Consider the following 24,870-nt stretch of genomic DNA (forward strand, 5'->3'; position numbering starts at 1 on the left):
CTGTAAGTGTTGGCTACTGGAAGGACCCTTACATCCAGTATTTTGTGAGACAAGCCAAAGAAAGAAAAGCACCTGAAATCAATAGAGGCAAGTTGGCATGTGAATGTGAGTGAAGGCAGTGCAAACATGTTCTTGACTGGGCTTGAAGAGCACCTGACAAAACCTCTATATACTGGGTATTATGGAGTCTAGGAAATATGTAAAAGAATGAGACAAGTTTTCTTCACAGTAATAATTCCATGCTGTATCTGATCTTTTAAAGATTATTCTTTAAATCAAAACTCTTATCCTTTGCTTTCTGTATTCTGAATGGAATGTCTCTGTGTCTCTCAGCATGCGGTAATCTCTACAAAGTAATCAAAAATATTGATTTGACCCAGGACAGCAGGGCATGTCAGCTCTGGTCTTTGCAAAAGTGTGCACACCAGCTAGAATTATTCTGCTCAATTTGAGGTGAAATTTGACTAAAAGTTCTGTTTACCCAAGGAATCCTGTTTTATCAGTGCATCAGATTTTGTTAGTAATAAAAAAATCCCAAACCCCAAAAACCTTTAGCTATCTTAAAAAGAGTCTGTTATTCTTCCTAAGAAATACCATTTTTAAAATAGACTACCTAAAAATCTTAATGACTGTTAAACATCAAGTATTATATGAAAATAACAATTAAAACCAAACTTTTTTTTTTTTTTTTTGTCAACAGGCTATTATGCTCGTGTTCATGGAGTCAGTTATCTGATTAAAGCTTTTCTAAAGAAGACAGACTGCAACTGTCAAATTGTTAATCTTGGTGCTGGCATGGATACCCTATTCTGGAGATTAAAGGTAATGATAGCCGAGAGCAACAAACTGGGCTGAAGACAAAGATTTGTGTGGACATTTGAAGCACTCTTCTGTGAGGGCTTATTGGTGCTGCATTCTGTAGTACAACGTGGAGGTGTGCAGCAAGGCTGAGTACTGCAGCAGACTGCCCTGGCTGATCTGCCTCAGTTCTCAGCTTGCTTAGAATCAGTTTAGGTACCTTTAAATCTCGGTGCACTGGAGAGGCTGCGGTTTTCACTGGCTTTTACCAAAAAGTGTGTGACACGAAGCTGACCTCTAGTGGACTTTCAGGAACAGAGCTTGAAATCCATATTTTGCTGTCCTCTTTAAGCCTTAAGATTTCACTTTTTTATCCTATATTTAAACAGGAATAAGGTACCAAAGTACAGGACTGTACAGGCTTTATTTAGATGTTCCTGAATTATTTATATAAATGTGAGTTTTATATATGTAAATATATATGTCTGTATGCATGTATGTAATTCATAAAAATTCAGACTATTCAGATATTATATGAGAGTATCGTTCTGAGTAAACACACCACTAAGTCATCTTGTCTTCTCATTAGCATTTAGATTTGTAAATTTGGTTTCTGGAAGAAAGCTCAAGAAGGCCAGTCATATTTTGCTTGGTCACAATTCATTATGTTTCAGTCAGTGGAAGGGAAAAAATAATGAATTTTTTCTGAGATGTGAAGCTTTTTTCTTACCTGCATTCCTGTGAAAACTATGTCAATACACAGTTTTATTAACTTCCCTGTAACAGTGATTTCAAAATTTAAAGTGGGGCCTGTAATTCCAATTCTTCCTCCTCATAAAGAGCAGGTGTGGTATAATTAACGTACAGAAGATGGGACCCAGTTAACAGAGCACTTCAGTGTTCTGACTACTGATTTAATCTGCTGTTCAGAAACTCATGAGGTTGACAAGCTAGAACTAGCAGTACATATCCATCACAAAAGGATTGCTGCATAGGGAGAAACTTGGTACAGCTTATCTATCAGGATGTCAAATACTGACAACATGAAATGAAGAGGTTTTCCCCTTTTTTGTAGTAAAGGAATACTGGTGCGCTTGTAGTCTGACTGTTGATTTGAGGGCGAATTGTGGAATGTGGTCACTTTCTATGTAAACCTGTGGAAAATGTTCTTGTTCTTAGAAGAATAAGCTGAAGGTGCATGGTAAATGTCGTAATAGTTTACTGTTGCTGTACTCTTCTAAATCCTGATAATATGTTGTTGGAATATATGTTGCAGTGATCTGGTGTCTAGGATTGCTGCATTACATAAAATGTTAAATAATTTCCTTAATGCTTAGAGGAGACATTCTAATGTCTCTCAACTGTTTTTGTTGTTTGGTTTGGTTTTTTTAAAGTGGTGGGACATTAAGTTATACTACTGTTACAAATGCCAGTGTAAACTAAAACAAAACTGTTTAGGACTTAAGGTTATATCTTCTTGTTATATGCATGTGAAGCTTGAATACCCCTAATTCTAGAGTCTTACTCCAATTCTCAGGATGAAAATCTTCTCCCTAGAAAATATTTCGAAGTGGATTTTCCAATGATAGTTGCAAGAAAAATACATAATATCAAGTAAGTATAACGCCTATGTTTAGCTATGTGAAACTGAATGTAATTCAGCAAAATGTCATGAATTGCAGCCTACAATTATTTCATCTCTCTTCTGAGAAACTCTTTATGCTCTAGGATTTAGAACAAAGGTTTCATTATGCAGGAAAGTCATACATGTGACTGTGCAGCCACTATTCCAAATTGGAGAGGTTCATATCTGGAAGCTTTAGGGAGGCAAGCAGACTTTATTCTTAATTATGTAAAGTATAATGGGCAGGGGAAGCCTCACGTTGATTAGAGGCGATTAAGTCTTCTCTTAGTTTTGAAGATAGTAGTAAATTCCCAGACTTACATGTTCAGTTAGAGAGGTAGGATAGCTGGTAGTATGTGCGAATATTCCGTTTGAATGAATACACTAAGGCGGATACCTGAAGAGAGTGCCTGGATTTCTCTTGAAAGATTACCTCAAAACTTAAGAGTCATTAGGCATAAAACTCAATTGCAACTTACCAAGTCTAACTTGCAAACGTTTGTATTTCCAGTAGAGGGCAGAGGTATTCTCTTGTCTGTTTTTAACACACTCACACATATATATATGTTAAAAAAAAAAAAAAATTGTAAGCACACTGTTAAACAAGCTTAACTGCTCAGAGATGCTTCTTCCTTCTTCCCACAGATCAAAACCTCCCCTGTCAAAACCAATTATGGAATCCCATTCAGGGGACTCTCTTCTAATAGGTGAGTCATCTTAAAAGTAAGTCAGCAATGTACTGCAGCACTTTTTAAACTTTTCTGATCATTTTGTTCTGCTATGTGGGCAGGCTTTTAATGTTTGAAATGCTGTTTGGACAGAGAATTGGGAGGGAAAAGAGGCTTTTTTCTTCTCTTACAGACTCCTGCCCATTTGTTCTGTGTCATGTTAGAAACATCTTCTCTTGAAGTGGTTTTATTCTGACAGAAAGTTGTTGGGTTTTTTTCCTTTTTCTCTCATATGTAGCTGAAGTTATATTTTCTTTTCTGTCACAGAAAAGGAAAAATGCTACTGATAGTCATGTATACTGGATTAAAATATCTGTTGAGTGTTTTTCTCTATCTTCTTGCTGTCTCATTAAGAGCGCATGTCTTCACATTTAGCGGAGTCTTCACAGAAGAAACGCAGCCTGCAAAGTCCATTCTCAGGAGTCAGTGCCATTTGTTACATTTTAGTATTAAGAAGATATTAGATTCAGGTGGTGTCATGTGATTTTACTGTCGCAGCTTATAGCCTCGTTATGTTTGTGTCAGGACTGTAATTCACAAACCTCTTTACTTGTGGAAAAAAAGCTGGATTCCATTGAGTAATGGTTTCAGTGCCTGAATAGCAGATGCTGTGCTATAGTAGCTGCTTTGGACCCTTTAGGAGGAACAGTAATTATCTCCATCTACCATGCCAACTAATTTGTGTTAGCAGATGTGACTCTAAAACAGAGCTAGCAATATTTTATGTTCCCTGATATGATAACATGTATAGGTGCTTTTAATAAGCACAATTCTAGCTAAGGGTCTGGAGGACTTTAAAGGGCCTTCCAAAGAGTGAGGAAGAGTACAGAGAGTGAGGAAGTGTGCTTGTGCTGCCAGTAGCAAGGTGTGGGTGCTTCACCCCAAGGCTCTTTTAGTGCTTTTAACTTGGATCAGAGTATTGCCACATACTGAGTTGATTGTGCATATTTATGCATATTATGCACATTCTATTGCTGCGTATTAGAGGGTCTTAACTTGCCAACCTTTTAGATGTCGTTTGAATGGCAGAATTCTCTGTTGTACGTTCAGGTCTCAAAAGATGAAAGCCCAGTGCCTCATCCCAGAAAAAGGGCTCCTAAGTGCCACTGTGTTTCAGCTAGGAGACCTTATAACATCTCTTTTGTATACAATGAAATATGCTGCATAAGCACTCTTAAAAAGGCATTAATGCAAGGTCGATCAGAAGGGTTTGATAGTGTTTGTGTTACTGAACAGCTGTAGATACATCTAGTACAGGAAAAGAACTGCAAAGTTATCAAGTTGCAGTGGTGTATTGTAATCAAAAGCTACTAATTAGCAAGTCACAGCAGTCAACAGCAATTAATGTATCACTGTTTAAATGTATTGGAGTGGCTTATTTCTCTAAAGCTGTTTCTCTTGTTCTTTCTCAGTGCTGGTTTTTAAATACTTTAGAGTAGCAATTTTACTGTAACCAGGCTGATGTAGGCTCTACTACACTGAGATCTTTGGGATGTAGCATAATGTCCAGGTGTTTGGAGATGGTGGAAGTCTGTTGTGGAATCCCAGTTTGAACTGGCACTTGATAACCACCGGTCAGTTCGAGTGAAATCCATCTGGGAACTCTCATTTAAGGACATGTTAATGGAACTGCTTCATGTGGAAGTGCCACCAGAAGAGGCTGTGGACTAAGTAGACAAATCAAACAGCTGAATAGAGATTTCTTACAGATCTAAGGGAACTTGACAATGAATTCGCTCAGCTACTAACTGGTATATACCCTCTCATTTTAAAACTGTCTTAGTACCTGAGAACTGGAAGGTGGCGGCTGTGACTCAAATGGGCTCCAGGAGAAATCCAGGGAACTACAAGCCAGTAGGACTGGTGTCTCTACTGGACAAATTAGTAGAAACTCTAACAGACAGACTTAGTGGAACACAGGAATAATATAATGTGTTGAGAAAGAGTCAACATGGCTTTTGTAAAGGTAAGTTATGCCTCACAAACCTATTGGAGTTCTCTATAGGAGTCAACAGATATATTGGAAAAGGTCATCCAATTAATATAGTGCTTGAATTTAAAAAAATGTATTTTGACAGTGTCCCGTGCCAAAGAAATTGCACAGTTGTCGTGGGGGGAGGGAATGGTTCTCATATGGATAAAGAGCTGGGGATGGAGGGTAGGCATATGTTGTTAATTTTCATTATGGAGGGAGGTGGAGATCTGTGCTTGAGGATATGTTGTTGTTCAACACTAAGAAATGGTTGGGAAAATAGAGTGATTAGTAAGTGGCAGCTTGTTGGCAAGTTCAAACTCTTCAGAGTGGTAAAGAACTGTAGAAGAATCTTGTGAAATTGGCGACTTGGTGATAAATTCAATGCAGATTAATATGAAGTGATGCACATGGGTGGAAAAAATAGTTTGTGCCTCACATGTAAAAGATAGACTTCTGGCTGATTATTGCTGCCTGCGTACAAGATCTGGGTATTATAATAAATAGATACATGAAAACATTGGCTCAGTAATGGTGCAGAAATCCAAATAAAATTTAAGGCTTCTTAGAAAAAAGATAGAAAATGACACAGATGCCAGTATTAGTAGTACATGTTTGCCCTTTTTTTGTCTTTTCCCTAGGTAGCTGCTGTTGGCATCTGTGAGAGGCAGGATACCATGCTAGGGGGACCTTTGGTCTGACTCGATACAGCTGTTAGACTAACGCAATGTTCTGGGAATACCTGTCATAGGGAGTGTAGTGGGGTATAATGAAGCAGCATTTCCAGGTAGGGAAATGTTACCTGTTTTTGTGGGTTTTGGGGTGGGGATATGGACCAGGATTTTAGAATCTTGGTGGGGGGAGGTTGTCCTGTCCTGTCCCCATCCCCCTCAAAACAGTTCCACACTGCTGTCTCATGTATACCAGGAATAATTTGTTTAGATGCTTTGGAATCTGATTTTTGAGTTGTTGTAAATATCAATTGACATGACTTTTGTTCTCGTACTGCTTTTCTCCTCACACTAAATGTTTTCATTTCATGAACCTAGTGCTAATAGACAACTTTATTGGCTTCAGGGCAACATCTCCTTTCTCCTTGCCCTTTACATAAAGCAATGACAGCATGGCTTGCAATTCAAGTATAGGTATTTGTGGCCTCTGCCCTTGAATGCAGCAAGATGACACTTGTCATTGAACAGCTCTGTCGTTTCCTAGGGAATGTTAGATCTCCAGGGGAAAGCAGTGAATTTGTGCAGTAATTTGACATTGCTGTGGCAATATCAACTTAAATTGTTTTCAAAGTTCAGTGGCACTATCTAGTTTATGATGTAGTTGCTAGTGTTGGGAAGTTAGTACTCCACCTTTGCTACCTTGCAAGTGCAAATTCACTTCAATGAACTATTACCTTTCAGTGCCACTCCTACACATTCTGCCCCTGTCTAGCCCAGCTTTGGGAGTTGGTTGTTTTAACTTCCTTTTCCCTACATTTCCAAACTTGCTTGTGACCCAACGCAGATGTTGGGGGTGTTGCCGTGTTGGTGGCTGGCATGCCTTGCATTGGGGATGATCCTATGCTTGCAAGACTCAATTTCTTTGTGTTTTGACACGTACCCTATTCTGATGTTGTAGTTAAACAACCTGCGTGAGACCAATACTATATTGTGCCTGTGAGCCTGCAGAATAGGTTGTATGGGCTGGTTGGTTGTAAAGCTGCCAGAGATACCTTAGGATGAAAATCCTAATGAAATCAGTTTGAGTCAATAGTATCCTGCATGCTGTCTCTTGGAAAACTTCCAGGAAATTGTTTCACTAGTCTGAGAAGAGAGTAAGAAAATTCTGAATTCTTGTAGCAGAGGAAGCGCTGTGCTTCTTGCACCTGAGATTCTATAATGCTGCTTCAGCAGATGGATTAAGGTAGCGGGTGAGTGCCTGAGGGCCACCATAAAACAGAGCATTTACTTGCTGGTAGCATGTTTCCATGAAGAAAAATTTTATTGCAGTGAGGTCAAAAGGCAACTGTAAGCAACTCCTGCTACTATTCAGTTACTGCAATGATGTCTAATTTCGAACTACTTGTATTGTTACTTCTGTGCCAAAAGCCATGGAGAATACACATACAAGTGGTATGATGAGAGTGAAACGTTCTCCGTTGCATTATGCATGGATAACAAAAGTGTGCACCTAGGTTGAGAGAGTCTGCGGTGGGTAGATGAAGTGGGCTGGAGTGGTGGGTCTTGTTTTCCTTCTCTCCTTCACTCTCCCCTCCCTTGTATTTCTCAGATGAAATCTGAATCTGGTGTTTCTCAAACCTTCACTTCAGACAAGTACAAGGGAGAAACTTTGTACATAACTGAATGGGCTGAGTGTGAGCAATCACAAAGAAAGCCATAAGGTAGCTCCATGCTCTAGAAAAGAACATCATGGCCAAACATCTTTGCAAAAAACCAACATGAAGTGTTGGCGCCTGGATAGGAGTTAGTGCTTGGAATATGGGATTTTCAATGGATTAAGCCACCAAATGTTGCTGGCTGTGCCAGCATTAGGGCAGTTGGCCTGAGTCACAACAAGGTGGCCCTAATTATTTGAAAACTATCACTGACTTGCATGTTAGTGCAGTGTGGGTGGTGTTCTCTGGCCCAGCCAGGAGGGAAGGCAGCAGTGCTCCTGGCAGCGGCAGACATCTGATGGAGCGTGCAGGGCTCTTGTCTGTGGGGAGGTCACTGTGGCAGACACCTTCAGAAGAGTGAGGTTACAGTAATAAAACAAAAAAGTAGTTTTTTTTAACAAAAAACCATTGATTCAGTTAAAAGAAACTTCTTGTTCATAAGAAGAAATCAATGGAGACCATGTGACACTTGCTACCAAGCTGAAACTTGGTTTTTCTTTTTCTGCTTCTCTGTAGATAGGCTGGTATTGTAAAATACATTTGCACCAATGCTGCTCAGTCAGGGTGGCAGCATATTTGCAAATTTTCATGCTTCAAGCATCAAACTCTGCAATAAAGTAGATATTGGTGCCAGACCATGAACTAGCAGTACATTATTTTCTGGAGTGTTTATGGCTATACTTCAACTTTAGCCTCCAGGCTGGGAACAATGGCAATTCCAGCTATTGGCAGCTGCCATTGCCTTGCAGTAAGTGAGTGTCTGCTATCTAAGTGTGAAGTGATGGAGCAGTCGTCAGTCTGATTTAAAAATCTTGAAGTTATTTACCTAGTTAAGCATGAGCTCTTCATCTCTTTGACTTCATATACAAAAGGATTTTTTTTAATGCCATTTATAGGCCAAAGGTGGAAGCTAGCAGAAAATCTTACAAGGAAGTTTGGAAGAGGCTTAGCTTAAACTCTTTCCTCTTGCTTTTTTCTCCTTTTGCCTCTCTTTTTGCATTTTAAAATTACCTAGTGTAAATTTCATATTTTTCCCTAAGATTTCCTTCAAGATAAAAGTATTAATCATAAATGTTGAAATATATGAATTATGGAGATATTTAATGAGGTGCTTTCAGATATGTACAATTTTCAGCAATTGTATCAGCTTGTGTATAATGTGTGTGCAGCTCTGCCTCGGTACTATCTCTGGTTGTGTTTGCCAACAACCATCACTGGAGAGTTGAGGGAAGCTGGCAGGAAAATGTGTGGAGGAACAAGTACATTCTGTTTGAATGGACCAAAGAAGGGAGAACCAGGCAGTCTGGATACTGGAAATGGAAGTGAAGTTACTGCATTTGGAGTAAAAGGCTTTTGAAAGAGAGGAAGACAATCCATTCCTTATCAGCTTTCTTGGCCTTTTAAAAGTTTCTGCTGCAAGGAGTCCTGTATTAAGTCATTAAGTATATTTGGCTTTAAGGTTTAAAGAAGATTTCCAAATATGAACCAAATCAGCTTTAAAGAAACCTGTTCCAGTTTGGTGTTTAGGTTTTTTTTCCAGTTAGCTTTGAATAAGCACGCTATGGCTATATGGCTGTTTATTTTCACTTGTCCACAACCTACATCTCCAAAACCAACTCTCTGTTGGGCTGTACAGCTCAGCACTGAGAATCGCCTAGGTTGCTTCCTTTGGCCATCCCCCTCTCCCGCCATGTCAAGGCATAACAGAAATTCTGTGGGGTTTGTTCATGCCTATTCACACTTATTAAAAACAATGTTAGTAATTTTGATTGCTGAAATTTGAAGCATTTTAAAGGACAGTTTTCTAACCTAAAGTTTGAGAGGTTTTGCTCTTTCCTGTTCTTCAGTGATAAAAATGCTTGAATCAACATCATGTGAGCAAGAGACACTTACTTACACCTCTGAAGTGTTTGTACTGCTTCTGTTACTGGATCACTTAAAAATTTTTGTAGTTTATTTCTGGTTATAATTAATGTACTAGTATGTCCAATTCAATGAAGCTGGACAAGAAGATTGCATTAATTTTATACTAATTGTGGTGACTGATGCTCATTGTGCTGTATCTCCAGCCAGCAAACCAATCACTATATAAATACTTTCCTGTGTGTGGTGGGGGTTTTTTGTGTGGCTTTTTTTGATGCCATTATCATGGCCTTGATATAATAACTTAAATAGAAGGGTGTGGGAAGTCGTAAAGCTATTACAGAACATGCACATGGAAAAAAGCTTTGACTCAAAATGTTGAATCATTTGCCGCACAACTTTTTCTTTTTTTCTTTTTTCTTTTTTTCCCCTGTAACTCTCTGCATGAACTGTTCTGGTTTCTGTATCTGTTCAGAAATGTTGCTGGAAAGACAGCTATTTTCACTTGCTAGTGCCATTTTCAAACAGTTGGTCACTTGAAAACTAAATGGAGGTACATCTTCCAGAATGTTTGAAGCACTGTGTAATTTAATAAATTGCCTTTTCCCTCCACCCCCCCCTTTTTTCTTTTTTTTTTTTTTTTTTCCCCTCTCCTGAAATGGAAAAACCCTTCATCCTGTCTCTTCAGCCACTTGGCTTCTCTTTCTCTCTTCACCTAGCTCTTGACATCTGCTCCCATATTACCATTCAGGAGCTGTGTCTGTCTGCAGCAGGATCCCAAATGGAGCTGTGCCAGAGCTTGCTACTGCAGATGGATATTGACTGGCCATTACAAGACCACTTTAAACGCTCACTCTGGTTTTTTTTTTCACTGTTTAGCTTACTTACTTTACTGCTTGCTCCGTCGCACTCATATGGTAAGAGGGGAAAATTATGTGCTCTTCTGTCCTAATGACTTCACTCTAGTAAAGCTAAAACGTGAAAGAGCAGTCTGATATATTCCCACAGAACTTTACATCTTCAAGTGGGTTTGATGCTGCACTTGTAAAATGCTTTGTATGGGAACCAGGCTCATCTAGTTGAATTGATTGCAACTGGTTGTCAGAGTTATTGATAGCAAGATGCTCATGTTGCTGCTGGCTTCCTTACAGTTTTGCTAGTATGGCAAAGTGTCTTTTGACTTTAGTATTAGTTCCTCCTTCATGTTGGAAAGCATTTACAGGAACTTGCTGCCTGTTGCATCCCAGGGTGAATATTTGTTTCTCAGAATACCTTTTCTCATTTGACTCTACACTTAAATACCATTGCTAGATTATATGAAAATGCTAAATGATAACTTTTTTTGGCCCCCAAATCTGTGTCTGAGATCCATGTATATTATATGACTATATGTATTGTTAATTTGTATAGCTATACCTATTGTTAATATTTGGAACATGGTTACTCTTAACTTAGTTTTTCAGAAATTGATGTACTTTATTTAGTGTAGTTCCTTATGTACATACGTTGGGTCATCTAAAAAGACTCTACAAACAAAACAAAAAACCCTGCCTTTAATCTTCACATTCTTCTTCTCTCTGCATTCCTTGAAACCATGGTAACAGATGGGATAACCTATCTGCATTAGAGTGGCTGCGGGAGTGAAAGAGTAGGTTTGTTGCAGAGTCTGATGCTAATATATCACCATCTGTAAACCACAACAATTAGGTATAAGGGAAATTAATGTTTTAAAAAGGAGAGTTTGCTGTTGATTGTTAGGTATAACAAATCAAACTTTGACTTCAAATTCATATGTTCCTGTGTATTTTTTAAGTTATAATTTCAGCATCCCTTATTTGTAACTGTTAGTCTCAAAATTTTAAACTTGCAGATTCTCACAGCCTAGACTCCAGTCGGTATTCCATAGTAGGAGCAGATCTCCGTTTCTCATCAGATCTGGAAGAAAAGCTAAAGAAACATAACCTGGATATACAGTAAGATTTTTTTTTTTTTTTTTAATTTTTATTTTTTAATTTTTTTTTTATGGGTGCCTGTGGAAGCATACTGGTGAGAATAAAGTCAGGCTTGGGCATACAGTGCTCATTATGCTATTTCCATGGTTACCTTTTCCTGAGCCCTTTGAGCAGAAGGAATTGTTCAGACACCTCATGCAGCCTCATTGAGCTGAGCAGGCTGGCATTGCTGTGACTGCTTGCTAGTTCCAAGTCTGAAGTAAGGTTGTTCCTTGCGTAGTCGATTCTGCAAACTGCATTTTTGTCCTTACTGAGAAGATCAAACGTTACAGAACTATTTGCTTCTTGTTCTTAAAATGCTGGGGGGAATAAAGCTTTCTGTGAATGTGTTTCTGGTGGTTGGTTCTCTTTGGGGTATGTGCGAAAAGATCACAAAGTAAAGCTCTTGTTGCAGGGCAGGCAGCTGTAATTCTTTCTTGCTTCCCCCCCTCCATCCCTTGCCCTGGAGGGGATGAGTTCCCACAGCAGCCATTTTCTGCCTCAGAGCTCATACGAGTTTTTTTTCTCTACTTCATGAATTTAACTCTTAAAGATTTCTAAAAGAGTTACCCCTTGCTTGAATTTGGTTGAAATTTAGTTAATAGAATCATAAGTTATTCAAGGGGATTCTCTAAACTAGAGATGTGTCAATGTCATAAATCGCTTTTTTAAGAGTTGGTTCAGTTGCATTTAGTTTTAATGCTGACTGATGGGCAGTACCTAGATCAGTGAACATCTTCCACCCTTATTGTAAGGGCTGTACAAGTCAAGATTTCTGGGAGCTTAGCTGGTAAAATGAAGAATAATTGTGTCAATGTTAAATTATTTCAGAGCTTTATCTTTGTAATTATTTTCTATTACCTCCACTTAAAACCCTTACTGTTCCCTAGACCTTTTGGTAAAGTGATCACCATGGAGTCCTTTGAGAACCTAACTCTAGAAGCTAATATCTGGGATTTTATTGTTCAAGCGTTAGGCTTCTAGAGGGGGCAAGAGTTAAGTTTTTAGAGTGGATGATGGACATACCTTTCAAATATGAGATATATAAATAGCAGCTATCTGGCTGGGTGGGAGAGAGCATATGGGTAAGCAGAATGCATCAAATTTCCATTTAAATCTTTACACTTCCATCTTTTGAAATCTTCCCTTGCTTGCCTACATTGCTGCTCCTTGTGGAATTTCTCCTGCTTCTAGTGACTTTTCTTTTTCCTGTTCATTCTAGCAATTAAAATAAAACTCCATAATTCTAAGGAAGATTACTCGTGTAGATGTCTGGTTTTGGGTTTTTTGTGGATGGAGGGGGAAGAGGCAATGTGCAAACTACAGATTGCATTATAGATAGGTATATTATTATATTATAGTTAGATAATATGTGAAGCTTATTTTACAGATAACGAGCAAATATGTCTAATTAAAATTCTTAGAACTTTTTTTTTAAGAGAAAACTTTTTTTGATTTATATTTTATTCCTGATTCTACTGAGCTCTAAAAGAGTGCGGATTTTATATATAGGGTACAATTCTTCTAACACAGGTAACAAAATGAATTTTAATATGCACTTCAGTTGATGCTATCACAGTTCAGCGAAAACTTACAGAATACACATTCTTCTGTGTTCAAAGTATGGCTGACTTAGGAGAGATTGTTTCCTAATATCTCTGTTTTGTAACCATGGGTGTCCCCTGTGGTTAATTTATTGACTGCCAGAAAACCCAGTTCTAGTCAACTTGATGAAGTGATTTCATTCAGTCTTAAATGTCTAGCTCATAAAGAGGGTAGTTCTTTTAAGACATTTTGGGGACATGAAATTACTTGCTTGCTAATAATTCTTTATAAATCTTTCTTGTTCTTTTGCTAGAAATAGTTCTCTTGTTTTTGTTTTTTGTTTTAAAGTTTGCCAACGCTTCTGGTAGCGGAGTGTGTGCTGGTTTACATGACACCACAGCAATCTGCAAATCTTTTAAAGTGGGCAGCAAGCACTTTTCCAGTGGCGATGTTTATAAATTATGAGCAGGTAAAACAAAAATGGCATTTTTAGACCTGCATTATTGTAATAAAAATTGCTTTCCAAGGTGGGAGTTCAGCTTGTAAAATAAGAGTGGCCATATCCTTTTGTATAGACAGCAGTTTCTGCTGAGTTTCTTTAGTAATGTGTTTTATCTTGTAGATCTGTTAGCTCATTGTAAAGAATACACAGCTATTCTGAAAGACAGTTTCTGGACTATGCTGAACCAAAATAATTGAGAATGCATATGTGGAGAAAACCATAGAATATTGGTTTAGATAAGACAGAGGAAAAAGAAATTATGCTGAATGTTGGATATGAGTGTCTAACATTACATAATTACCTCTCTCTGTTCTTCAGCAAAGTGGAGCAAAAATCACATCAGCATGAACTCAGCTTCTCTGTATGGAAGTAAAATGCTGCCTCAGGGGAACTAGGTGGCTCCAGGAATTAGTAACAGGATCTTCCAAGCTGTAAATCACTGCTAGGAGAGCTGAACCAAGTTGCTGACAACTTAAAACAGAGTCAGTTTTCAGTGCCCAGTCCCTGTGTCTGTAAAGGCAGTCGCATTGTTACCATTAAATTGACACTCAACTTGTAAACATGAGGTAGCTGAGAAAATTGTGGCAGTGGGAAATGAGACCTGGTGTAAGAATGTGAAACTTAATTTAATGTTATCCTGTACATTTTATGACATAGACAATTTAAGAGTTTAACCAAGTTACTGCTTTTCACTGCGATTACATTCTTTTCGGAAGGGGGAACACTTTTGTCTCATTCTCTACCTGAGGTGAATATGACAGACCGGTTTGGACAGATCATGATTGAGAACTTGCAGAGACGACAGTGTAACCTGGCTGGCGTGGAAATTTGCAGATCCTTAGACTCTCAGGTAAAGGGGTGCAGAGCTCTGGCTGTGTTTGATATTAAACTTAATTAATATGTCTGCAAGTTCTGCCTCTGTGTGTGCACTGTAAGGCTCAGAGCAGTGACCAAAGCAGGTTCGCAGTGGGACCAGCTGCTACCTACTGAAACCCTTTCCTATCCACATTACAGTGATTCCCTGTTATCAGTGCCATAGTTGCTTGATATCACTTAGTTTTGGTAGTTGTACAAAAAAATGCAGTAGATCAGAGCACAGCTCCATCTATCCCACTGTCCTCTCTGCGCAGAGTTAGCAGCAGATGCTTAGAAAAGGGTATAAAAGCTCTTCAGAGAACAGGTCAAGCAGATGGCCTACAAAATCCTTAGGGGGAAAAATTGTTCTCTGGTATTTTTCCTCAAGTCTACTGAAAACTGTGCTACTTGTTTATTTTACAGAGGGAACGATTGCTGTTAAATGGCTGGGAAACTGCACGTGCCATTGATATGATGAAAGTGTACAGCTTTTTGCCACAGGCTGATGTCAAAAGGTATTACTGATAGCTTGCTTGCGGCCAAAAGTCATCTTTAGATGCCATTTCCAAGGTAGTTCGTGTCAGTATGTAGCATGGGATCTCATAGTATAACAGAGAGGAGGCTGTGTGCAGATGCTAGCTAGGTAGACAGAACATGTCTGAGTCTGAAGCTCTGCAGAACTTTAAGGGTAAGACCTGGAGCAACATTAACAATCCAGAGGGTTATGGCTGCCAGGAGTAGACTGGCAGTGGTGATGTTTTATTTGGGTATGATATAAAGCATCTCATGACAGAAATTTGCAGATAAAAGATGCTACAGAAATGCAGTGTTGAGTTTTTACAGTTCTTAAGATGTTTCTTGTAAACATCCAGCCTCCACAACACTAGATGGGTGGAGCGGAGTCCTAAGTTACACTCGGAACAGGCAGCCACTTTTCATGTCCCCGAGGGAGATGACATCCAGGTGTTTGCTCCAGTCTTGTAGGCCTAGGTAAGATTACTTATCCACTTGTTTTTTTACTACAAGTGGGTGGAAAATGGCCAGTTCTGATCTTCCCTCCCTTCTTCCTTAGCAGCATATTTAGGTAATGAGCCAAGGCAGGGCAGTAATTCAGTGCTATGACCTATTGTACTATGCAGGCAAAGAGGGAGAGAGGGGAGAGGTGTGCCCAACAGTGTGCTATAACTATCTCTCAACAGATGGATGCATCTCCCATTCATATCATCTTCATGAGCTAGGCTGCTGGGTCTGTAGACAGAGCTTAGTACATAGAGGGTATAACTAAACACTGTTGTAACAGTCAGTAATCTGCATGAGTTTTGTTAAATTTTTTTGCATTAAAGAAAAGCTAAAGAGGGGGAAACTATTTGTAATGAGTAACTTCTTAGGTATATAATATGAACTGTGAGTTGCTATGAGTTATTCATTAACTATAGCTTAAATTAGCTGAACAAGTTACCTTGGTGAAAATAAGTATTCACATATGGGGATTTCTCAAATCATGGAACTGAACAGGTGAGACTGAAAATCATAGGTTGTTTAAATAGGAACGATGACTGTGTGATTGTACCATATGGCACTTATGGAGAGACATAGCTTGTACTTTTGCAGCATTTTTGACTACCTTGGGTCTGTTCAGCTCCTTCCACTTGTTCCAAATGCCAAGAAATAGGTTATGTAAACTCTGTCCTTCAGTATTAATGAGGCAAATAATGCTTTCTATTTACAAAAGTCTTTACAAAAGTGTTCTGCGGCGCTTGCACATCTGTGAGTGCATTTAGGAACTTTTGCTCCTCAGTCTCTTTTGATCCTCAGTAGCAGCCCTTCCAAATATTTAGCATGGAAAATAAACACTCCAATATTCAAGTAATCTAGAGTGAGAGAGAGGAATGTGCCAGGTTTTTAAAGCAAGCACAGCTTGGGAGAAGTTCTCCCATTTGTTTGGTGGAAGACATTCAAAGATCTTACTTAAAGAATCTTAGGTAGGAGCCATTTTAGGAAAAAATCCTCAGATCTTATATGTACCATTTGGTTTGTACTTCGTCATGAGCTCATGTGGGAGAGTTGTTAGAAGCTGCACTGGTGTACCCATCACTCTTCCAAGACATAATATGGACTTGTGATTGTCTGGAGAAAATACTATCATCAACTGTTCACTGTAATCCTTTGGTAGATAAATCTCCTTCCATTAGGCTGTACTATTGTGTCTACTTAAATCCAGGAAGATCACATACATGCAGTAAAAGGGATTAGAAGACAAATACTGGTATTTGTGAGAAGTTACACAGATTAGTCCTGGAACATGGAATTCCAGGGATGAGAAGTTGACAACATCTTGTGGGTCACTTGTTTCATACATTGACAACAAAGGCTAGGAGTAGTGGTGGTATCTTCATTATGGACAAATACCTGTATTAATTTACTAGAAAGTCAACTGCTTTATTGGCTGTAGTTTTCAATCCTATGGGGTGAAGAAGAGTACATTAAAAACTGTGCTGAGACTCCAGCTTGAATAACAATTTTGTTTTTATTCCTACAGAATAGAAGGACTTGAATTCCTAGATGAAAAGGAACTGTTTGAACAACTAATGCAGCACTACTGCATCTGCTGGGCTTCAAAGGACAGCAGTAATCTGGGTAATGTTCCCCAACATCTAGGGGGTGACACTTCACATTGAAATCTTATGTGGAAAGACTGGGACTATATACACCAGATGTATGATAGAAGTATCCTGTATCAGGAATGGGGTCTGCTTCTCTGTCGTTGATGGGGTTGTGAACACCTCCCAGGTGGTGTCTCATGACAGTTTCTCCACAGCCTTTTGATGGTTTGTATAGGCATCTGAGCTGCCCAACAGGAAGCCTGTCCAGTACAGGGGAGTTAGAATTTTTACACTGAAAGATGCCGTATGGGTTACTTTAAATAACTGCCTGCTTTATACTACCAGTGCTAATTGAAAGGTTTACAAATCCTATGCATGTAAAGTGCCATATGGGCACACAGTATATGAAATCACAGTGTCCTGACAACATAAAAATAAATTTGTATTACTTAGCCCAGTCGTCTTCTGCACTGTCCCCATTTACATCCATCTGAGATTTAAGTTTTCCACACTACTTTCTTCTGGGGGGAAAAATTCCCCCTGAACTTAACTCTTTTAAATGTTCCTTTTGTTCTTAAAATTCTGTCTCTCCTAGACTGGAATTTCTTTGAAACAGAGAGACTTGATTTATGCTTTGTATAGCATTATGCATGTTGCTGCTGTTTAAGAAATAATAAAATCAAAAGAATTGTGGTTTGGGTGAAGGATGGATGTCTACAGCCATTATCTGTCCAAATTAGAAAGACAACTGTTGCAGACGTGGTTTATCTCTACTTCTGTCTGCAACTTCAGGGACTTCAGTCTTTCCAGAAAACTTCTCTGCCTGCCAGTTTATCTCTTTTTCCTCCCCTTCTCCTTCTGTGCCCTTCCCTTGCTCCTGAGAAAGCAGTATTCAAGAACAAATTTTATTTACTGTTCCTTAGCAAACATGAATAGATGGAACCTCTGCTGAAGTTATGCAGCTAGACTGAGTAGCGAAGCATCTGATACAGCTCATAAAACTAGATGTTCCATACCTTGTTGCTGCTGCTGTAACAGAGATGCTAGCTTGTGCTGTCTGCTGACCTGAATCCTACAACTTTGACAGTTTTGAGCTGCAGAAATGCACATTTTCGATTTGATTCTTATGGCTAAAAAGTGATGACTGTAATACAGGACTTATTTCTAGAGGAGCTAAGGCCAGAAAGTTCACCTATTCATAGTAGCCAGTATTCCTGGGATCTCCAGCATTATTCTTTGCTGTGATAAGAGAATTATTTAGGACAATTTTGGATACTGAGGTTAAGTGATGCAGTATATCTTAGACATCAAAAAAGACAAGTCTCAAAGGATATAATCAAATGTCTAATGCATGGATATGCCTTAATCTAAAGCAGTTTTTCTTTATCCAGTGTGAATTTACTGCCGTCATCAATGGTGCTTTCCCCAGCTTTCTCTTTTTAATTTCATGGGCAGACCCTTAGGTTCAGCAGCAGCCTCTGTGTTGTTCCTTCTGCCAAGAATAACTTCAGTACTCCTTCAGGCTGGCTTATTCAAATTAATTTCTGCGTCACAATCAAAAAAGGGTTAAAAAAGTATAGATCAACCTGTTTCCTAATTTCCTTTCCTCCCACCAAATCCTTTACAGTTAAGTTAAAAAAAAAAAAAAAATTCTCAAAGGATCCTTTTTCCTGTGTCTAACTGTCCTAATAGTAGTGAAGTACAGGTAGTATAAGAATAAACACTTGTTTCTCCCCTCCCCGCCCCCTTTTCTTTCCAAATAGGTCTTGCAAGCATAACATTCTAATGTATTTGCTGGAGGGAACCCGTGAGCCCAGAAACCACAGCAACTGCCTTCTACTTGAGACAAGATCACAGAAATGATGGGACTTTGCATGTGCCAACTTTAGTCTGTGCATCTGTGTAAGCGGCGCCAGTGCAGAAAGCGATGGGTGCTGCTGATGTCGACTCTCCTGTTGGCTTTTGGTAGTTTTAATGAATCTTTTTTGCCCATTGTGAGCAATTGTTATGAGGCCAGACTTGCATCCCATTCCCAGATATATAATGACGGACTTTCATAAGACGTCAATAATTCTTGTTTAAAAGCTTGCCTTCCTTAGTTTAAAACTGAAAGTAAAGTGTTATTGGATTATATGATTTTCCTCTGTTGTCTTTTTGTGGGTGTGTAAAATGTATTTGTGACAGGAAGCTGGAAAAACAATACTGGTGAGCTGCATTATTGGATATCTCTGCACTGTGCACAGCTGATAATGAAGGTTAAATTTTGTTAATTTTCATTCTGTTCAGGTTTAATTTGTATGAAGTGTCACCATGTTAGCTTTCTCCAGGCTTTACTGTTGCTACAAGGCTGTCACTATACTAGGTATGTTCTTGTAGAGGAAGAGTGAAAGAAGAAGGGGAGCCGTCATTCTTGTTCAGTCATGTATGAGAAACTGGATGGTGTTAAAGTAGACTTTATTTAACTGGGAAGGGCTTAACTTGGCAGTTCTGCACTGGGATGGTGAAGGTAAGAAAGAAATTAATCTAAATTTGCACTGCTTCTGGTAGTATCTTTACACCAGTTTCTCATTCTTCTTTCTTTCCCCTTAAAAGAAACAAAACAAAATCCCAACAGCAATGGAAGACCTTGCCCTATTGTTTGAATCTTGCAACCTTCCTATGAGAAAAATAATAAATGTTTAGTATTTATAATTTGCCTAGTGTCTTACTCATTAGAAATTACCTATTTATACCTGGTTTAGTGACTGCATTTTTCCCCTCTCACCAAGAGTATTTTTTTAAAGCAGTTGCAAGCATAAGCAACCATTTTCTTACCATATGTGACTTTCTGTAGTGTAAGAATACCTGGCTTTGGAAATAGTTGACATGGGCCTGCACTGGAGATGTAGGGAGGGAGATTATTGAGATACCAGAAAAAGGAAACAGTTCTTAGAAGTGACAGTCATAATTTCAGAGGAACACAAGTAGTAAAAAGAAATGGCCTTCCCTTCACTGCCCTCCTCTCTGTCACTGATTTTAGTCACTGGTAGCTACAGGCCACCTGCTGTTATGTTTGTGTTAAGCCGATTTCTTAAATGACAAGGCACAGAAATACAGTATTTGGTTAATGTTCTGCTCGGTCTTTGCAAAGTGTTCGCATAAACTCTCTGCCCCCGAAGGGAAGGGATGGACTGTGCAATTATGAAAGGAGCTTATAACCTTTGCTTCCTAGATAACAATATCAATGGTATGCTTATGCCTGCACGTTTTAGATGTTTGGGCTTATCTGTACCCCTCGTCTATTAAGAGACATGTGCAAGCTGTGTCTGCATTAGTGTTGACCCTTTCTCTCTGCAGATGCAGGAGACCAGAAGGGCACATCTCATTTTTTCACCTTACCATCAAAGTTCCTTCCTGAGCACAGCAGCTGTAACCAGGGACTATAGGGTTTGCCACTGGGTGGTTTCCCATGGCAGTTGCCTGCTGTCTAGATTAGGAAGTAGACTTGCTGATGAACCTTTCTGCTTCTTGGGAATCAGGGGCAGTTAGCCTTCTGCATTTAATGGCCTGCAGCTTCTGGGTTTTGCTTTCTGGTTTTGCACTGTTGTTACTTAGAGTTTTTGAATATTTTTCATTCCCACTGTGCAATTGCTCTGTCTTAACCTCACATGAACCTAAGCTAAATTCAATAAGGATCTATGAATCTGTCTTAATTAGTCCTCTGAGTCCTCCAAACTTACTGCCTAGCTAAATATAGCATTTATACCAGAGACCTGGAAGAAGATAAAAGCATCATGCCTCTTTGCCCATCTTCAGTGTACAGTTTCTCCTGAGTTAACCTGTGTAGCTGTGTAAAGAGTAGATATTCAGCTGGCATAAAGAGGAATACCAGTATGCAACTACTTTCTTGGTGTCTGCCCCTTCAGAAAGTCAGTGCAAGAAACTCACCTCTAAAGATCTGGAACCTTAGGTTTGAGTAAAGACAACTGATAACTGCCAGAAGACAGGAGTATCAGGGTCACAAGGGCAAAATTATATGGATAAAACTTCATTTGAAAATGCCAGTGCAAATTTATATCTACAGTCCCTATTCAGAGCATAAGTACTGAAAAGGTTCCTTATGGGGAGATACCTTTGTCATCCTCCCTCTGTACCATCCTGGTTTTGTTTAGGAGGCAGAGCCTGACAGCTGAAGGGGCTTTAATGTGACACTGACAAAATGGCAAGGGTCTCTACTTAGGCTGGGATAGGGGCTTGAGAAAAATGTAAAAGAACTCAAGAATCGCAGTCAGTTCTGCTATATTTGCAGCATTTTTTTTTTCCTCCTCTTTTGCTATTCGTCACTAGCAGTTGGAACAGCAGGTTTTTATTATGGCTGTGCTGTCCATGAAACCAACCTACGTTTTGATGGAAAGATGGGTCTGATTCTGCTGACTGAGCCACAGTCTAGTGAAAGTTTACTTCTCAGTTCTGCTAACGTGATTTCATGCAGCCCAGAAGCTTGGTAATTGAATATCTAAAGCGTGGTTACTCTGAAAATATACTTAGCTCAGATCTTCTTGACTTCTTTGTGAGTCCAGGCCTTGAGCCATCTGAAGTTGTGATAGCTTTATAACACATGATCTCCACTGACAGTTGGTTTGGACTGGGTTGTTGTTGGGTTTTGGTTTGTTTGTTTTCTTTGTGGTTGTACATTTGAGGAGAAATGAAATAACTTTCTAAAAGAACTGCTATATTACAGCTGCATATTTAGGTTGGGATTCTGAGGTGCTTGTCTCGCCTTCATGTCCCTTCGCCCTGACCCAGCCCTTTTCTTTTGCCTAAAGGCTGTTTTCCCAAGTCTAAATCCTGGTAAGTCTTTTATTTGGATGCTGCTACCTTCAAACTTTTTTGGACTTCATCAGTACTGCATCTTGGATCGTGCTGTGGGCCATTAAGTTGCTTTTCTTGCTTTTAATGAGCGTATAGCATACGAGGGCCTCCCACCTACAGATGCTCTGACTCACATGAGAGCTTTGCTCCTGTGGGGTGTGTGCTGTCTTGCAAATTCATTTGCTAGATCAAAGACGTGATGTTATGAAAGCATGACTAGGGGTTGGGTACTTTATTGGTTTGTTTCCATTTTGAAGAAACAGTAGGGTGAACCAGAGATGGACAACAGTAAATGTTTTACTACTTCCATCTTCAGAGTGGACTGTAGCACTTGGGGAACGTGGTTGAGCTAGGACCTGTTGTTCTACCAGCTGGTGCTGTATTTGAGATCCCTTTTGCTTCAGGTGAACTGAGATAATGGAATTTTTATGGTGTTTTTTTAATCAGCAGAACAGTGTTTTTTGGGAGCAGGCTTATACCTGCTCTGTCCTCACAGTGGGCATTAACCCTATTGTAGAGGCGTTTCCATCATTTGGAAACGAGCCACATTGAATCTGCATCCCTGTGGATGGCTAGCAGGCGAGCCTGTTGGAACAGAGAGGGCTGGTGACTGCTGTGCCGTTGCTCTCCAGCTGCCAGGAGTTGGATCTCGCTTCCCTTCCAGCCTCATTGTGTACCTAACTGTCCTTTAATGTCTCTGATGATCTCTCAAAATTCTCATTCTAGTGTGTATAAAAGCTAGTTCCTACTTTCTTATGTATTCATATGGATGCAATTTTCTTCCTTGCGGTTTATGGAGTAAGAACTTTTTAATGGATGACTAACCTCTTGGTATTGGAGACTCCTCGGTACGGCTTTGACAAGATATCTTGATTCTGCCTGCAGTGCTCTTTGATGTTCTGCTCCTTGATCTCTGTCCACAAATGGCTCTGATGTGACTTGCTGGCATTAGCATTGCCTGTGTTGGGTGCTGCACAAGCACCTGGTGAGAGATGGTGTCTATCCTGAAAAACCTCTTACTTTTTGCATGTTAATTCAAATAATCTAAAATAGCTGAGTCAAAGATGCTTAAGTATGAAGTTGAGGGAAACGAGACAATGCGTAGTGTCACAAATCTGCTGATAGCCAAGTTTGACAGGTTACCTGACAGCTAATATCTCTGTTATTAAGAATCAGGGATTAAAAAAAAAACCACCACCAAACCAAAAGCCCTATATCACCCTCTGCACTGCAGGAGTCTTCTTGTGCAGTGACTAATGCTTGCTTTGTGGCAACAAGACTATCCTGCTGATTGCTTTTGAATAAAATGAACAGATGCGTAGTAGCATAAAAGCCCCACCTCTACCATCAATTTAATTTTGGCAAGACCTCCTTTGAGAGCATATTCCTTGAGCCTCTTGTAACATATCTTTGTAAGTGGGAACCAAGCTGAAGTCTTACCTGCTCTGGAACAAACAAATCTCTTCCCTTTGAACTGGTCGACATCTGAGATGCAACCACTGAGCTGTTGCATTTTTCCTATAAATGGGCTTTGAATGTGGCTCACTACAGGAGACAGTCCTGTGCTCTATCAGTCAGTCTTTTTTGTCTTTGTCACAGTTTAATCCTCTCTGTGTTTGGAAACGATGTCTGTGCTAGCATCAGGCAGATACTGGTGGAATTTCTGCTCATCAATTTCTATTTTAAGTTCCTGTATAATTTGTTCATCTGAGGGAAGCACTGAAGAATGCGGTATAGGAGTAGAGCTGGTGCCGTGGGATGAAAGGCACGATAGTCCCCTATTTGCTCTTCGTCTAGATGAGTCTGACTTTCCATCTTGCAGCTGTTCAGCTAAACGGTTCAGCATCCAGCTAGGAGAAGGGAAATCATTCCTGCAGGAACTCTTCAAGAGTCTCTTCTAGTGCAGTTGCCAACAGTGGTGAAGAAAGTAGGTCACCTTGTGCTTCAGGGTTACAACAGGATCAAAGGACTTTGTGATACCTCGGGAGGACAGGTGTGGGCAGTCTAGCTCTCACGGTTACACTAACTAAAATAAATAAATCTTTCACCTCTCTTCAGGGTGTATTTGGATTTGGAGAGTGCCTAGTGCTGCTGAAACAATGCTGCTTTGCTGGAAAGCCACTAGCTGAAAAAGGCTGAGAAACATTTTCTAGCCAGGAGAGATGGCCTTTGCCTTCTGCTGCTGCTTGCTGTGGTTTGTGTGACTCTGCTTGTCAGCAGTGGCTCCCTTGAGCTGCGTGGTGAATCTCTGCCTCTTTTCTGCTCCCAGCCCAGCCTTTTGCCTGCGTTATTGGTACTGACAGTACAACAGAATTCATCCCTGCAAATGGCTTGTTTAAAGGCGGGGGTTGAATCATTTAAGCTTGAGTGAACTGCAAGGCGAAAGTGAGTTGCATTGCCCCAACCAGCCAACTATGGTGCAGGAGCTCAGTCGTTCCCTTTGCAACCTCCTGCCCTGCTGGCGGCTTCCCCTGATGCTTGAAGGGTTTTGCCTGGCCCTGCCGCAGGAGCTCGCCGGCTGGTGTCTGCGGCGGATCACTGCATGGGACTCTCGGTGCTGGATGAAGAGGCTGAGAGCCAGACCTGGCTGGTACCTGCCCCTAGACGAGGGCACAACGCTGTCATCTTTGCCACTGGGCTGTCTCTTACCAGCCCTGAATTTAGCTCTGGTCTCCGTGTCATAGCCACACCTGTGTCATTCTGTTGAAGATCACTTAAAAGTACTTGAACTAGTTTCCTCTCCCCTACTGAATATGGTTTCTGTGTCTGTAAATGTAGTAACAGCAGGAGATTTGATTTCATCAATAGGAAAAGTTCTGTGAGTCTGCTATGGCGAGAAGCCTGTGATGATGTTCTTTGCTATGTTGCTAATGGGTTGTGGAGCACCTGAAAATTTGCATCTCCCCCCTGTCCTCCCGCTCTGTTTCGACTGCAGGGTGGGTAGTCGGGCTGTCCCTCCCATGTGCCGTGCGTTTGGAGAGCGTGGGTGACACGGGACCTCCAGTGAGGATGACAGCCAGGCTGGCTGTGGTCCTGCGTGGGGCTTTGACAGGAGACTGACCTGGCAGCTCCGGGGTGCGTGGGGGGGATGAAGGTGCTGCTGAAGGAGCTCTACCAGGGAACGTGGGTAGTGAGAAAGGGCAGACAGAGGA

At 40.1% G+C, this 24,870-nt stretch overlaps 1 protein-coding gene across 3 annotated transcripts; it reads left to right on the plus strand.

Moving 5' to 3' along the window:
• On the plus strand, positions 1 to 19,530 carry LCMT1 (leucine carboxyl methyltransferase 1). Of its 3 annotated transcripts, XM_010570493.1 has the most exons (10): positions 1 to 105; positions 701 to 822; positions 2,336 to 2,412; positions 3,068 to 3,129; positions 11,242 to 11,344; positions 13,256 to 13,376; positions 14,158 to 14,259; positions 14,688 to 14,779; positions 16,804 to 16,901; positions 18,631 to 19,530. In XM_010570493.1, the coding sequence occupies exons 2-10, from the start codon at positions 796 to 798 to the stop codon at positions 18,651 to 18,653; spliced, it is 705 nt and encodes a 234-aa protein (XP_010568795.1). In that variant the 5' UTR covers positions 1 to 105; positions 701 to 795; the 3' UTR covers positions 18,654 to 19,530. The 3 variants fall into 3 exon arrangements, with proteins under 3 accessions (XP_010568795.1, XP_010568794.1, XP_010568792.1); XM_010570492.1 differs by lacking the exon at positions 2,336 to 2,412 and having other exon boundaries at positions 18 to 105; XM_010570490.1 differs by lacking the exons at positions 1 to 105; positions 701 to 822 and adding an exon at positions 1,946 to 1,999.
• The last annotated feature ends 5,340 nt before the right edge of the window (positions 19,531 to 24,870 follow it).

This window comes from Haliaeetus leucocephalus, unplaced genomic scaffold (genome assembly GCF_000737465.1).
Source record: "Haliaeetus leucocephalus isolate CR32 unplaced genomic scaffold, Haliaeetus_leucocephalus-4.0 Scaffold295, whole genome shotgun sequence".
Classification (NCBI taxonomy): domain Eukaryota; kingdom Metazoa; phylum Chordata; class Aves; order Accipitriformes; family Accipitridae; genus Haliaeetus; species Haliaeetus leucocephalus.

Coding starts and splice junctions, on each gene's coding strand:
- LCMT1 (XM_010570493.1), top strand. CDS start 796: ATGGATACCCTATTCTGGAGATTAAAG. Junction 2,413..3,067: donor AGAAAAATACATAATATCAA/GTAAGTATAACG, acceptor TTCTTCCCACAG/ATCAAAACCTCCCCTGTCAA. Junction 3,130..11,241: donor AGGGGACTCTCTTCTAATAG/GTGAGTCATCTT, acceptor TTAAACTTGCAG/ATTCTCACAGCCTAGACTCC.